Source organism: Leptopilina boulardi, unplaced genomic scaffold, assembly GCF_019393585.1.
Source record: "Leptopilina boulardi isolate dan_hultmark-lab unplaced genomic scaffold, ZJU_Lbou_2.1 LbouV2_165, whole genome shotgun sequence".
NCBI lineage: Eukaryota > Metazoa > Arthropoda > Insecta > Hymenoptera > Figitidae > Leptopilina > Leptopilina boulardi.
The window spans coordinates 1,363,231-1,378,734 of record NW_026137713.1 but is presented as its reverse complement, the minus strand read 5'-3'; the positions used below and the strand labels follow the sequence as shown (position 1 = coordinate 1,378,734).

General features: G+C 29.8%; 2 protein-coding genes across 3 annotated transcripts in view; one reads left to right on the top strand and one right to left on the bottom strand.

Annotated features, from left to right (window-relative positions):
• The window catches only part of LOC127277033 (synaptic vesicle glycoprotein 2B-like), a 46,881-nt gene that overhangs the window by 23,869 nt on the left and 7,508 nt on the right, over positions 1 to 15,504 (top strand). The gene's annotated exons all lie outside the window — the stretch shown is intronic.
• LOC127277043 (uncharacterized) lies at positions 9,173 to 12,235 on the bottom strand. Its single transcript, XM_051297860.1, has 3 exons — positions 11,680 to 12,235; positions 9,544 to 11,596; positions 9,173 to 9,340 (listed from the first exon to the last, which is right to left on the bottom strand). Exons 1-2 carry the CDS (start codon positions 12,019 to 12,021, stop codon positions 11,348 to 11,350), a joined length of 591 nt encoding a protein of 196 aa, XP_051153817.1. The 5' UTR covers positions 12,022 to 12,235; the 3' UTR covers positions 9,173 to 9,340; positions 9,544 to 11,347.

Sequence of the window (15,504 nt, the reverse complement as noted above, 5' to 3'; positions counted from 1 at the left end):
TTCTGAGTTGTAGAATTCTTTTCCTTTATCGGTGTGCAGGTTTTTTGGAATACGTCCTTTTACAAATAAGGAATTCATTGCATCAGTGACATCTTTTCCATTTTTACTCTTTACAGGTACAGCCCATGCATACTTTGAAAATATATCTACAACTGTAAGTAAATATTTAAATCCTTTATTTATTTTGGAAAAAGGTAACATTTCAACTAAATCTGCTTGCCAAGTATCATCAATATCACGCATTTCAACTCGTCGACGATGATAATTTTTTCTAGCTTGAGTATGAAGTTCATTGACAACTGTCAATTTTTCATTGTCCATTTTCAAGAGCACTCAAACGAGCATCTAATTGACCAATAATTTCTGAGTTTTGATAAGATAAATCTGGATTTATTGCTCTTTCAAGATTGTTTAATTTTTCTGTTAATGAGTCGTCGAGAATTTTCAATAACACGTTAAAGTTGTCAATGTCTGATCGCAATGAAGATGTAATTTGATAAACTAATCGCACTTCGTTCTCTATCATACGTCGAGCAAGATTTAAATTAACAGCGTCCTCTTGATCTTCAGCTTTTGAAACGTTGCAAATTCTTCTACCTTCAACGTCGTAGTTGCCTTGTGAATTTATTTTAAAACCAAGTCCAGTCGGTCCAGGTGGTCCTCGCTTTGCTACTACACTTCCTCCTCGATTAAGAGGATGTCCGAACACATCAATGCTCATTTTTGTACTGATCTATAGTCTACTGAGCATTTATTAATATATAATTTCTGCTTCACGTAACTCTTCAATAATAGACATAATTTCATTGTCATGACTCGGATTACCAGCTGATCTAGATGCCGTTAGCAGTCTTAAACGGTCAACTAATTCATTCGGATCATCCCAATAAATATAATCAGTTTTAACATTTTTTCGAGCTATCATAGAACGAGGTAGTGAAGAACCAGTTATTGATTGTCTCTTTTTATTAGTTGAATTTAAAGAAGAAGAAAAAAGATTTGAAATAATATTTAAATATTTAAAACTTTTATCTTTTCGAACTGATTCAGAAGAACTATACTTCTTTTTGTGAGCATTTGTATTTAGGAGTACTTCTTTAAAATTGTTTTCATCATTCTTACTTACCTTAAGCATGTTTGGTTTACTCTTAAATAAAAGTTCTAATAGACCTACGCTTTGCACATAACGTTTATCACCAATTTTAATAAATTGATTGTCAAAAATTATTGGTGAATCTCCAATCATAAATGACCCATCACTGACTTTACGTACTCCATACACCGTATCCAAACATTGCTTTCTGTTATGATTTAATAAGAACATGTATTTACTTAATAACTTTTCACTATCATCTTCATCATTGTCATCATGATTTACTCCAGTTTCACTGATATCCTCATCAAAGTTGGAATATTCTTCCTCTTCAATTTCCTCATCATTCTTTTTAATTTTAACTCTATCTATCTCTTTACTCTTAATGTCAGATATATTAACAATTTTTTTTAAAGGTTGAACTATAGGTTTAAAAGTTTCATTTAATACTTGTTCAACGTTTTCTTTTCCCAATTTAAATATGCGGTGTTTACGTCGAATTGCTTCACTAGCTTTAGCAATTTGACGTAAATATTCTTTTTCTTTACTATACATGTTGATATATCAGGATCTCAACTTCAACTAAGACAATTTAAACATGTATCTTTATTTATAGCAATACAAAACAGTCAAAACCTTTCCTGTACCTACCCTCATTTATGTTGCTATCTTTATCAATAACAACAAAACCATACTTATCAGAATTCCAACAAGCTGAACATAATTCACGAAATTGAGAAAATGTCATATCTGTATTAATATGATCGTCATACACATGTTTCAAATTCTTTTCATCTTGACGAAAAAGAACTAGCAAATTAACATTATCTCTCACTAAATGTTTCGGAATCCTTGCATAAGTCTGACATAGATAAAAACTATCAACGCTGACATGTCTACCCATACAAAAGAAAGCTCTTATATTATCTTGTTTTTCACAAGCAACATCATCAAATATAAAAATTGAATTTGGTTTTGCATCTTGAGGAGCAATTACTTCTTCATGCTCACTAAAAGGTAAATATTCAACTCCATCAACATCACTAACAACTTGTTCCAAAAATTTATATTTTGGTTGTTGTAGTGATTTCGAGTAAAGATAAATGTTTTCAAATCTAAGACCATTAGGATGTAATATTAAAGATAAAAGGACATTAGTTTTTCCACAATTTGATGGACCACAAAGTACTGCTCGTATGCTACCTGATAATAAACTACCATGACGTTTAACTTTCTTCTCATGTTGTTGAACAATCGAGTCCAGATTCACGACTGGTAGCTTTAGAGGTTGTTCATTGAATCGCATCATGAAGTAGACTGTCAAAAAAGATATAAATACAAGGCTTTTATAGCTTTCGAATCATTCTAATGTCAACTTTCATTGAGTAAAGTATGATTATACATCATAGCTCTCGAGGTAAAGGTCTAGTAAACAGTGTTATCAATAAGTTACCATTTGAATTCCATCTACCTGGTTATCAATATTGTGGACCAGGCACAAAATTAGCAAAACGTTTAGCACGAGGTGATCCTGGTGTAAATCGGTTGGATGCTGCTTGTAAGGAACACGATATTTCATATTCAAAGAATCGTGAAAACATTGAAGCAAGAAACGCTGCTGATAGGATATTAGCAGAAAAAGCTTGGGAACGTGTGATAGCAAACGATTCCAGTGTAGGTGAAAAAGCTGCTGCTTTAGCAATATCAGGAACAATGAAAGTTAAGTCGAAACTTGGTATGGGAGTTAGAAGAAAAAAGAAGAAGACAAAGGTGACTTCGAAGAAACGAACAGCACTAAGAAAAATTGTAGATTCTGCTAGAAAATCTATAATTCCAGGTAATGATGCTCAATCTACAATTAAAGCTGCTATTGAAAATGCTCGAAAAGCTATCAAAAAAGCAGGAGGTAGAAAAAAAATTTTAGCTCCTAGAATTTTACCAGTACCTTTAAAAGTTGGAGGTGTTTTACCACTAATTCCAATTTTTGCTGGATTAAGTGCTCTTGGAGCTCTTGCCGGAGGAGCTGCTGGAGTAACAAAAGCAGTAAATGATGCGAGTTCTGCTAAGGAACAATTAAAAGAAGCTCATAGACATAATAAAAAAATGGAAGCAGTTGCAATTGGTAAAGGACTACATTTAAAACCTTATAGACAAGGATTAGGACTTCATTTAAACCCTTTCTCCAAAGGAGCAGGACTTCACTTAAAACCATATTCAAAAGGTCAAGGAATGAAGAAGAGAAAATGTCTTAAAAAAAAAAAAAGTTGTAAGACTTCCTCAACGAGCATTAACTGATTATGATTTGTACAAGTATGCTAAACAATTAAAAATTCCTTATTTTCGGGGAGTTTTTATGCGAAATGAATTACCTAAAAGAGGACCTCGAAAAATTGAATCAGCTATTATTAATCTTGATGATAAAAATGGTCCTGGAACGCACTGGGTTGCTTATAAAAAAGTTAATAAAAATGTAATGTATTTTGACAGTTTTGGCAATCTACAACCACCATTTGAACTTGCAAATTATCTGGGTAATGATACTTTAATAAAGTATAATCATGAAAATTATCAGAATTATGATACTTTTAATTGTGGTCATTTATGTTTAAATTTTTTGTGTAAACAGCTTAAACTGACTGATAGTCTATATAAATGAGTGAAGTTTAAGTGAAGAGTCAGTTTTTCAAAAGACATCATTATGGATGAATCGTTTACTTTAACCATCTCTGGAAATTCATCTGTATTAGAGGCTGAATATTTTCCACCAATAGAATTGTTACCAAATAAAAATTATATTCTTGGACTAGTAGAACTTTTAACATTTAATTCTATTCCAAATGTTGATGTAGGAAAAAATAAATTTTATATTGGTAATCAAATAATTACTATACCTCCTGGTAGTTATGAAATCGAAGATATTGAAAAGTTTATTCAAAACTCTATGACTGATGAAGCAGCAGTTATAAGTATAAAACCAAATAATAATACTTTAAGGAGTGAAATAAAAAGTAGTCTTAAAGTAAGTTTTAAGCCAAAAGATTCTATTGGAGAATTATTAGGTTTTGCACCGCGACCCTTAGCACCTAATAAAACACATACATCTGATTTACCAGTAGCTATACTAAAGGTAAATTCTATTAGAGTTGAATGCAGTATTACAACTGGAGCATATATTAATGGTAAAAAAGTCCATACTATTCATGAGTTTTTTCCAGTAGTACCTGCTGGATATAAGATTGTGGAAGTACCTTCACATGTCATTTATCTTCCAGTTGCCGTGAAGACAATACATAATATTCAACTTAAAATTGTTGATCAGGACGGAGATTTAGTTAATTTCCGTGGAGAAACTATAACAATTCGTCTACACGTAAAATCAACATAATGGGCATTGTATTTCACAGGAAATCTGGTAGAAGTTATATAAACGAGCCAACATGTCAGAAAACATTCAGTCTTCAATCAGTTCGCAAGAGCTTAACACATCAGAACATACTCTTTCTGAAACATCTCGGTCTGCGAATTCGTCGTCAAGAAAAAAGAAAAAAACAAAATTAATAATTCGTGCTTTTTTTATTTGTTGTAATAAAAATGGAAGAGACTTTGAATATTCTAAGTCCAGTTAAATATGATGATTCATTAGCACACTTTGAGATTCATACTCATCAACCTTATGTTTCATCAGCATTTAATAATAGCGATGAGATTCGAATTGCTGTTCAACATCAGGATTTGTATATTCTTCCTAGTAAAAGTACGTTACATGTACATGGAAGATTAGTTAAATCTGACGATACTGTTGTGACTAATACAAAATTGATTAGTAATGCTATTTGTTATCTATTTAATGAGATTCGTTATGAACTGAATGGTGTTGAAATTGATCGTTGTAAAAATGTTGGCCTCACAACCACCATGAAAACTTATATTTCTCAAACACCTAATCAGATTATTTACGCAGAGAATGCTGGTTATCTTAACTTTGATGATGATAGTAGAATAACAGATAACGCTGGATACTTTGATGTGAATATACCTTTAAGCATGATTCTTGGATTTGCTGAAGACTACCGAAAAATAGTTGTAAATGCAAAACATGAACTTATTTTGACAAGATCTCGTACAGATCTTAATGCTGTGGTTAACATTACTGGCGTTGAACGTGAAAGATTTAAAATTATACTCAATAACGTGGAATGGATGATACCATATTTATTTGTTGGTGACCGTCGAAGAATAGAATTATTAAAATTTATTGAAAAAGATCCACTTATAAATATGAGTTTTAGATCATGGGAAATGTATGAATATCCACTGATACCTGCAACTCAGAAACATTGCTGGACTGTAAAAACATCCACACAAGTTGAAAAACCTCGATATGTTATACTTGGGTTTCAGACTAATCGGAAAGATAATCATGCAAGATATGCAAACTTTTTTGATAACTGTAATCTCATAAATGTTAAACTTTTTTTAAACTCACAATATTATCCTTATGGTAATTTAAATTTAAATTTTAATCAAAACAAATATTCTCTCCTTTATGATATGTATTGTAATTTTCAATCATCATACTATGGAAAAGATACTGAGCCGTTACTTTCTAGAACTACCTTTAAAGACTATGCACCATTGGCTGTCATAGATTGTTCAAAACAAAACGAATTCCTTAAACAAGCTTCAGTTGATGTCCGATTGGAATTTGAATCTAGTGAAAATTTTCCCGCCAATACAGCAGCATATTGCTTGATTATTCATGATCGCATTATACAGTATAAACCAATCAGCGGTGTTGTTAAAAAAGTAACATAAGTAGTGGGGGTAAATCTCAAGTATAAAAAGGTGGTCTCCAGACAGAAATTTTCAGTTCCTACAACCATGGACTTCATCGTAGACGTTCAAGGCTTCAAAAGACCCTACAACGACTTCATCTTCAAGGAGTTGGCCATTTTACCTCTCGAGGAAGATGCACAACCGATGGTATTTCTGTTCGAGCCACCCTGCAGCTGGAGTTCTCTGCCTGGACGATATAAGAGTGAAAATTTATGGTTGATGCACAACTACCATGGACTCAAGTGGACCAATGGTGACGTGCCGTATGATGAACTACGTTCAATTCTTCAAGAGCTGTTGGGCCATGCACGAGCAATCTATGTAAAGGGGTTGGAAAAAAAGAAGTGGCTTGAAAAATATGGAATTAATGTACAAAACCTTGAAGATTTTAATTGTCCATCAATTAAAAAACTCAAAGTAGAGACAACATGGCATGTATGTACCTATCATTCTTTGTTAAAAAAATGGTGCGCAGCAAACAATGTTATGATTTTGCGAAATTGGGTTTTGAAACCTATAAATAAATGTGTTGTAAGAAATTTAAATCAAGATATTGATGAAGTTGATGAACGTAATGAATATTTTACTGTCAACCCTACTGAAACACTTAAAGATTTTTATGAAAATGCTGATCTTTTTTACAAATAAAATTTTAAGATTAAAATAATATTCTGTCTATTGATTTTATCCTATCCTATTAGTTGAAAGTTATTTTATGTATTATACAAAATTAAAAAAACAATTTTAAATGAACTGCGCATGTGTCAAAATCAAAAGAGTATAAATTGAGGAAGTATCAAAAGATTTGCTTATTATTCTTTAGTAAGCTTAACAACGATGTCATCGTCTAATCAACAAAAGCAGAAAAAAATAAAGTGTACAATAATAAGTTTTTACTATATAATACACAAAATTGATTATTTTAAATATAACATGTTTTTTTTTTGCAAAAAAAAAATTTATATTTTTTAATAAATAAATAAGTACATATAAAAATGTAAGAAATGTTATTATTCATTAACCCTTATTTAAAAAAACTAAATTAATGTTTAAAAATAAAATTGTTTTGAATAAATCTTTATTTCCTGTTTTGGAAATACTCATCAGGTTTTAATACCACATGCGCGCTACGCGACGTGACCGCGCTCTGATTCAACACGGTTCGTATGGCGCGGTGGGAATCCCTTCTCTCTCTCAACGGTCGTAGGGAATCCCCTAACTATTAGAAATTCAAAAATTTTAAATTTGAAAAACAACTATTTTTGAATTTTTTTTTAGCAGGGGAGAGGGGTTCAGGGGTTCGGTGGGCGTCACGACTGTTAATTTTTTTTTATTTTGCAGATATATACTGTTGCGCAACTATTTTGCGCATATGTTTTATGCGCAGCTCTTTTTGCGCATTTAGAGTGGGAATGGAGGTTGGGAGGGGGTTGAATTTCAAGTATAAAAAAGGGCTTCGTCTCAGCGAATTGATTATTCAACCTTTTCCAAGTTGACTAAACATCATCTCCAAGGGCAACTGAAATCTCCAGGAAGCAACATGGACCTCCAAAAAATAAACGCCGTTGGACGGATGGAGACATTTCTGCCGACGAAACCGCTGGCAGAGCTGACTCCTGGAAGTCAATTTAACGTAACGAAACTTCGTAAGGTCCAGACCAAATATGGAGAGAGAATTGTTGCCGAATTGGAGAAGAGTTTCAACGTCTTCTTACCTGCTCGATTTACAAAGGCTTTTGAAAGTGACAGCGCCACCTGGTTGGCAATGCAGGAAGCAACAGTCAACAAATTGTCCATGAAATATATTGGAGGAGTTTATAACAACATTGAATTTAAAATCAATGTATAAATCTTACGTCTATTTATAAAGATTAAAATTTTTATGTATTTATATGTATACTTTAATAAAAATTAAATATATATTAAAATTTACCTTGTTTTTAAATACTTTAATACTCTTCTGTATAAATTAGAGAAATAGTAACACATATACAGATAAATTAATTAAGGTATATTAACTGGGGAAATAATAAGCTTCTTTATTACAAAAAAATATATTTTAAATATATTTATCAATCTTTGTTACAAATATGTACGATACGTTACACAAAATGTATATTTTTACGAATTTACATTTGTTTGTTAGGAAGAATAATAACTAAAAAAAATACTACACATCAGAAACTTTCTATAATGAATAAAAGTAGAAACACAAAAAAACAAAAAAAAATGAAAATAAAAACATAAGTGATAAATTATGAACAAATCAAGCACACACTAATGAACAAAAAAAAATTTTTTTATAAAAAAATGCGTTTTCTTAAAACGTGTTTGAAATCATAGAAAATTTTCTTCATCATCAGAAGACAAGTACAATTGAACGTGTAAAGGGTGAACAGATAGATCTAATGGAATGTTTGGTTCATCAACTAATGAAGGTAGTGGTGGTGGTGGAGGTACTGGTAGTTGCATGCGCTCTAACAGTGACAGCTGTTTTATTGGTACAGGTGCATGTTCTGGAGGTGTTGGTGGTAGTGGTGATAATGGTGGTTGTATCATTGTAGGTGCCATTGTTTCAAATATTTGATGAATTGTTGGAGTTAGTTGTTTTTGTTTTATTTTTTTAGTAGATTTGTTTTGTGCTGTTTGAGGTTTCGTTACTTTCTTATTTTTGGGTTTCATGTTTTGAGTAGATTTGCTCTGTGGTTGATTTTTCGTTTGCTTTAATTTTTTTGCTTTTGTCCCTTGAGTTGATTGATTTTGCTGTGACATTTGTTTTCCTGTCTGAGATTTTGCTTTTTGCTGTAATAAGTTTTGTAATTGTGCCTTTGTTTTCATTGGTGGAGGATTTTCTAATAATCTGATTTGTTTGAGTTTGTTGTTGTTTACCTCAGTTACTTTGCGTTTATAATTGCCAACTAATGTATTACCCTGTCCATGATTAGTTGATTTTATCGAACAGGAACTGTTCACGCTTTCTGAAGTTGAAAGAGATTTCATTTCTACATCTGATTTTATTCTCGATGTATTTGGAAAATTTTCAATTATAGCTGCTGTCGAACTGGAACTGTTACCGTATTCTGAAGTTGAAAGAGATGTCGTTGCCGTATCTGACCTTATTCTTGTTTTATTTGGAAAATTCGCATCCTGTTAAAAATGCAATTATAAGAATTTTTTATAATGATGGAGATTTATAAAATATATTGTAAGATGTATAATATTTATATTTAAGCTTACCTGGGCATCTATTTTTTCATACTTGTCTGGTAGTATTTTGTTGATTTGCGGAACACTATGATTTTGTCGCAACTGTTTACCTATTTCTTCGAGCAAACTTTCTTTTTGTCGAATTTTTGTTAAAGCAATTTCCATTTGTCTAATTTCTGATTTAATTTCCAGTTGTTTACAAATCTGCACAATATCAGTCAATTTAAATTAGTATTTCTACAGTATAGAGAAGAATTTAATATAATATAATAATAATAATAATATATTAATTATATTATATTAATTATTTATTATTATTATTATTATTATTATTATTATTATTATTATTATTATTATTATTATTATTATATTTAATTTATTAAATTAAATATAAATGATGAGCTTACCTCGTCATCTATTTTTTCGTATGTATCTGCTAATCTTTTGTTGATTTGTGGAGTATTACAATTTTGTTGCAACTGTTCACCCATTTCTTCGAGCAGACTTTCTTTTTGACGAATTTTCAAGAGAGAAATCTCCATTTGTCTGATTTCTTCTCTAATTTTTTCTTTCTTACGGATCTGTTTGATATAAAAGATTAAGTTTTATTTACTCTTATTTATACTGATTTTATATTTTGGAATAACCACCATGTTGGACATGGCTTTTCAGTTTAAGAAAGAGACGAGCTTGTATAAATCACATGCTGATCATGTTAAACATAAAGTTTTTTATCACATTCCTTTAAAAGTTATTAATCTTACCTGGTCATCTATTTTTTCATACATTTCTGCTGTTTTTTCGTCGATTGGCAGTATATGATAGTGTAGCACTTTTAAATCAATTGGTGCCCGTTTCATCTTTCGTGGATCAGTGAGAAAAATGCTTTTTATTACCTCCGTTCGATAAGTAACAGCATACTCAGGTTCGTTGATTTTTTGGTCTTCTTCCATGGTTACTTTTCAATAATATAAAAAAACAAAAAAAAAACGAATTTCCTTCAAGAGACAGTCACTTTCCTAGTCATTTCATACTTTAAACTAATCAAGAGCGTGTTTCCAAAGTAAGATAAGTGTAAAGTTGCATCCATAACCTTATTGGTTATTTCCAATAGTACAACACCAATGCGCTTAAACTTGTCCACGAATAAAGGCCTAAGCACAATAGCTTCGCGAACGTGACCAATGCGCTTAAACTTGTCCACGAATAAAGGCCTAAGCACAATAGCTTCGCGAACGTGACACGTGAGTTAAAAAAAAAGGACAGAGATATATTCGTATCCTTTTCTATCTCATGCATCTCGTTCGCGAACCTATTGTGCGTTGGCCTTAAATGTATTTGGGTACAGTCACAGCTAAAAGGTACAATGGCGCCGCTGTGGAGAGAAGGTGAAGCAAAGTTGAGAATGCGAGTCGACTATCAGCATGAGGAGACCAATGAACGAAATTGTATGCCAGTGAATTTAGTTTGGGTTTTTATTTATGTTTTAAAAATATTATTTCTATGTTCGTTGCAGTATTAAGTATATTTCTGAAAGATTTTTAAAATATTTCTTTATAAGTGTATTTTAATAATTGAAAAAACGTTACAAAGTGATATAAACTGTTACAAAGTATGTGATATTTTTTTTTGTTTTTCGTTGCTTTTATTCTCTGGTATAAGAATGCTAGCGATGGTTCCTCGAATGAAAATGTCTAAGTGATGGTGTCTAGGTGATGGTAGTCAGGATCATCTTGACGTCTTGGTCGATGGCATAACCTACGTTTTTGACAATTTTGACAATCGTCTGTCTCAACTTCGTCATATTGGTGACGATTTCTCCTTGTCGAACAATGTCGACTGCAAAATTTACGTCTAAAGCATTTTCCGCATTGGATATAAAGTAAATTAATAAAATTCAATATTAGCGTCAAAAATCGCGAGGGAAACAAAGGAATAGCATCACCACCGTGGAGACAAACTAGAAAAGAATTAAAAACTAGGGACGATCATCATGATAAATAGACCAGTGACATATTAGATTTAGAGTAGCGCCAGAGATTTTTCCATACTATTATTTTACTTTAATTATTTTTTTTAAATTTTGTGAAATTAATAGAAAGAAATATATTGCAAATTTTACATCTTTTATTAAAATTTTCTTTTTAATCACAAAATTTTGTTTTGTGAATGTGTAAGTAATCGTTTGTTAATGCAGTGTTTTTTAGGTTATTAATTATGTAAACGATGATGGTGGTAGTAATGTCTATCAGGTCGATGATGATGACAAGTGACTCTTCTCTGGCATCGTCTGCATAAGTCCTGTTGAATACTTGATAAACATCGTCTACAAGGGTCAAAACGAATCATTCTCCTTAAACATCGATGACATGATGGTTCATCATCAGAAACTGCTGCGTCTGGTGTTGTCGGTGGTGTTGGAGAAGGCACTTCTCCTTGTATTGTTTCAAACGCAACAGGCTAAAAAAAAAATTTTTTGTTTTAAAATTTAGCTTAAACTTTAATTTACGTTACTAATAATCACAAAATTTTAAAGTAATTACATTTTCAACTTCCATGTTTTGGAATTGTTCTAGAGTAACTCCAACATGTAATAACATTTCATTTATATCTTCTCCGGTATTATTTAATTCTAAAAAATCCTCCTGTGACGTCTGCGTTGAAGCATTTCGAACCCAGACGACATTGACAGGCTCCACTACGTCATCATCAACGGCGGCATCATTAATCGGAAACTCATCGAGAGCTAAACCATAAAACTGGGCATTATCTTCTATGACATTCGATAAATCGATGAAGATGGGTTCATGAGTCTCTTTCTCGTCGTCGTCTGAAATAATAATGACTGTTTCCGCTTGACTTAGATTCTCCTCCGGTTGCTCCATCTTTCTGCTTGTCGTCCAGTGGTTCAAGAAGTGAAATGCCAGGCTACTGCTCCCGTTTATATACCCTAGACTCCCTCTGTCAGGAATTGCCACCACCTTTTTCACTCAGGGCCGTATATACAACGGGTTCAAGAAGGCCCCCATATTTATTTTATTTTTTTTTATTTATTTTATTTATTTATTTTATTTATTTTATTTATTTTATTTATTTATTTTATTTATTTTATTTATTTTATTTATTTTATTTATTTTATTTATTTTATTTATTTTATTTATTTTATTTATTTTATTTATTTTATTTATTTTATTTATTTTATTTATTTTATTTATTTTATTTATTTTATTTATTTTATTTTATTTATTTTATTTATTTTATTTATTTTATTTATTTTATTTATTTTATTTATTTTATTTATTTTATTTATTTTATTTATTTTATTTATTTTATTTACATAAAAAAATATTGAATTAAATTAACTAAATATTAAATACAAATAATAATTATAAAAATGTATAACTAAATAAATATGTAACACGACAAACAAGCAGGGGGGGGGGTTGCATAAAATAATAATTTATAATATTCAATATTTATTCTTATTAGTTAGTTTGAACATAATTAAACATTTAATTATACGATACCCCCAATCGATTTAAAAGTCCCCATGGAAGGGTATTCCCTAGGAATGGGTACCCTACTTGGTCGGTAAAACAGATCCCTACCTTACCAACTGAGTCAAAATTCATGTCAGGAATCTACCTTACCGGCTGATGGTAAGTTACCGGCTGATGGTAATGCAGAAATCTGCAATACCGACTTTTTAAACTGACTTCAAGTGATTGTGGCGCCATCTAGCGGCAATTACTGGAACCAATTACCAACCGACTATATGCTACAGTGGCGCCATCTAGCGGCAACTACTGGAACTAATTACCAACCGACTATATGCGACAGTGGCGCCATCTAGCGGCAACTACTGGAACTAATTACCGACCTCAAGTGGTAAAGTAGGAATCTACATTACCGACTGAGGGTAATTACCGACCGACGGTATGCGACAGTGGCGCCATCTAGCGGCAGCCGCCGGAACTATGTCCTCGTAGTGACATAGCTATACTACTAATTAATTTTTTATTACATTAATTAAGTAATAATTTTATTTAATTATTATTTAATTAATTATGTAATTAAATAATACATTATTAATTATTAGTTCATTAATTATTTAATTAAATAATAAATTAATTATTTGATTAATTATTTATTATATGTAAATTTTATTTTTGAATATTAATTCAATAAATAAAACTTTCAATTAAATTATAACCAAAAATTTTATACTTTAATAGAAACTAAATTTTTAATTTTAAAACTTTAATATAGAGATTATTAAATAAAAAAAAGAACAAATTTTTTTTTTGAAGAGAAACTTTTATTGTCTTTTGATAAGTACTAATTAAAATGAGGAAGTAGGGTAAAGTAAACTTAAAATTATTTGACTAGGAGCATTAGAGTCTGTAATTTCAAGTTCGATCAAAGTTGTGCGAGTTCCGTTAATTAGGAGGAGCCGAAGCGCCAAACCGCAAAGCGTTGGTGAATCTCTCTCTCTCTCTAACTTCATATATAGTGTGTATATACGCTTTTGGCAGCATCTAAGACTGAAGATGCAATAATTACTAGTTTCAACTATCATGATACGCTTATCGGTAGCACATACATTTTGATATCAGTGATTAAAAGAAGATCAAGGTCAAAAATTACCATCATTGCACGTGCAAACAAATTATCTTGTCTAAAAATGACAATTAAAATATTTATTTCACTCGTTCAATGTAAAATTTTAATAATTTACTAATTAAAATCTCAATGAATTATTAATATTCATTTTTTCCCAAATCACCTCCTTTATTTTTAAATTAATTTTATTCTATTTTTTTTTTCATTATCTCGAACGAATAATTAAGAAAAACAAATTATTTTTTTCAATTCGAAAAAAATATTTCAAATGCAAAATTTTATAATACAAATCAAAAAAAAAGTGTACCATAAAAAAATGGATAACTGGAATAATTTCGAAAGAGATACAGAAATATTGACAATCATTTTGTATATATATATATATATATATGCAATAAATTATGATAGCATTGAATCATATTGAGACCACTACTAATAATGCGTGAGCACAATAATTTTAATTTCAAATTAAATGAATTTTTAATTCTACTTCACAACTGGTTTTTCATGTTTATTTATAACGAGAATTATTCGTTTAAAAGCAAAAGAAGAATTAATACAAAATCAAATGATAATCTAAAGAAAAAAAAAAAATTTTCTAGACAAAAAAAAATTTGTAATGAAAAATTAATTCGAATATATTGCACTTAAAAAATCATCATTGTAGAAAATTATATTTCCATTACGAGTTATTAAAAAAAAAAAAAAAAAAAAAAAAAGTAGGTACCAGTTATGAAAATTTTCATTAAAAAAATATTTCATCATCAGGTAATAAATTCCGATATAACAAACGTAATAATATATAAAATGAAAAAGATTTTTAAAAAAATTAAGTAATCATGAAAATTTATGCAATGTAATTAGTTTGCAATTCTCCACATATGATAATAATAATTAATTGAACAATTCGGATAATTACTTATAAAAATGTTAATATATCCCTAATTAAAGAAATCGTTTTTTCAAAAAGCAATTAAGAAAATCAATTATTTAATTGTAATTATCAACGATTGGGGAAAAAAAATACGATTTAAACTTATATATATACTATATCGATTAAAACTACATCTACCAATGACTATTAATTTTTACTATTAATTAATAAATAATTAATAATGATTAAATTTACAACCAATTATAAAAACTGCTGTAATTAAAGTTACGATTTATAATTACCATGAACTATTTTTTATTAATTAATTGCCATTAAATATAATTATCATTGAATATAATTAATAATGTAATTAATCATTTAATGCAATTTAATTATTTCATATAATTAATCATTTAATGGTAATTTAATTAATTAAAATTTTTAATCAAAAATTTTCAATTTTTCTGCAATGGCATTTTTTGAAAAAATACATTTTTTATGGATTCAATTTCTTTAACGAAAAGAAATTTACGAAGAAAGAAAAACAATTGTAAAGTGCCACCCAGAGAAAAGATTTTTTTGATTTAAAGAAACCAGTTTCTTTGATTTGTTTTCTTTCATTTAAAATAAAATTTTCTTTGAAACAAAAAAACCTTCTTTCGCATTCAAAGAAAATTTCTTTGATTCAAAAAAATTTTTTTTAAATGAAAGAAATTTGTGCATTAAATCGAAGAAATTCTAACATTGATATAGAGTCAAAGAAACATTTATTTGAATTAAATAACAAATTTCTTTAAAACAAAGATAATTTTTTTTGAATCAAAGATAATTTGTTTAAAACAAATAAATTTTCTTTGAATCAAAGAAATCT

Excerpts from the sequence above, each read along its gene's own strand:
- LOC127277043 (XM_051297860.1), bottom strand. The coding sequence starts at position 12,021 with ATGGAGCAACCGGAGGAGAATCTAAGTCAAGCGGAAACAGTCATTATT. Across the intron at positions 11,597-11,679 it reads AAAACATGGAAGTTGAAAAT|CCTGTTGCGTTTGAAACAAT; the intron begins GTAATTACTTTA and ends TTTTTTTTTTAG.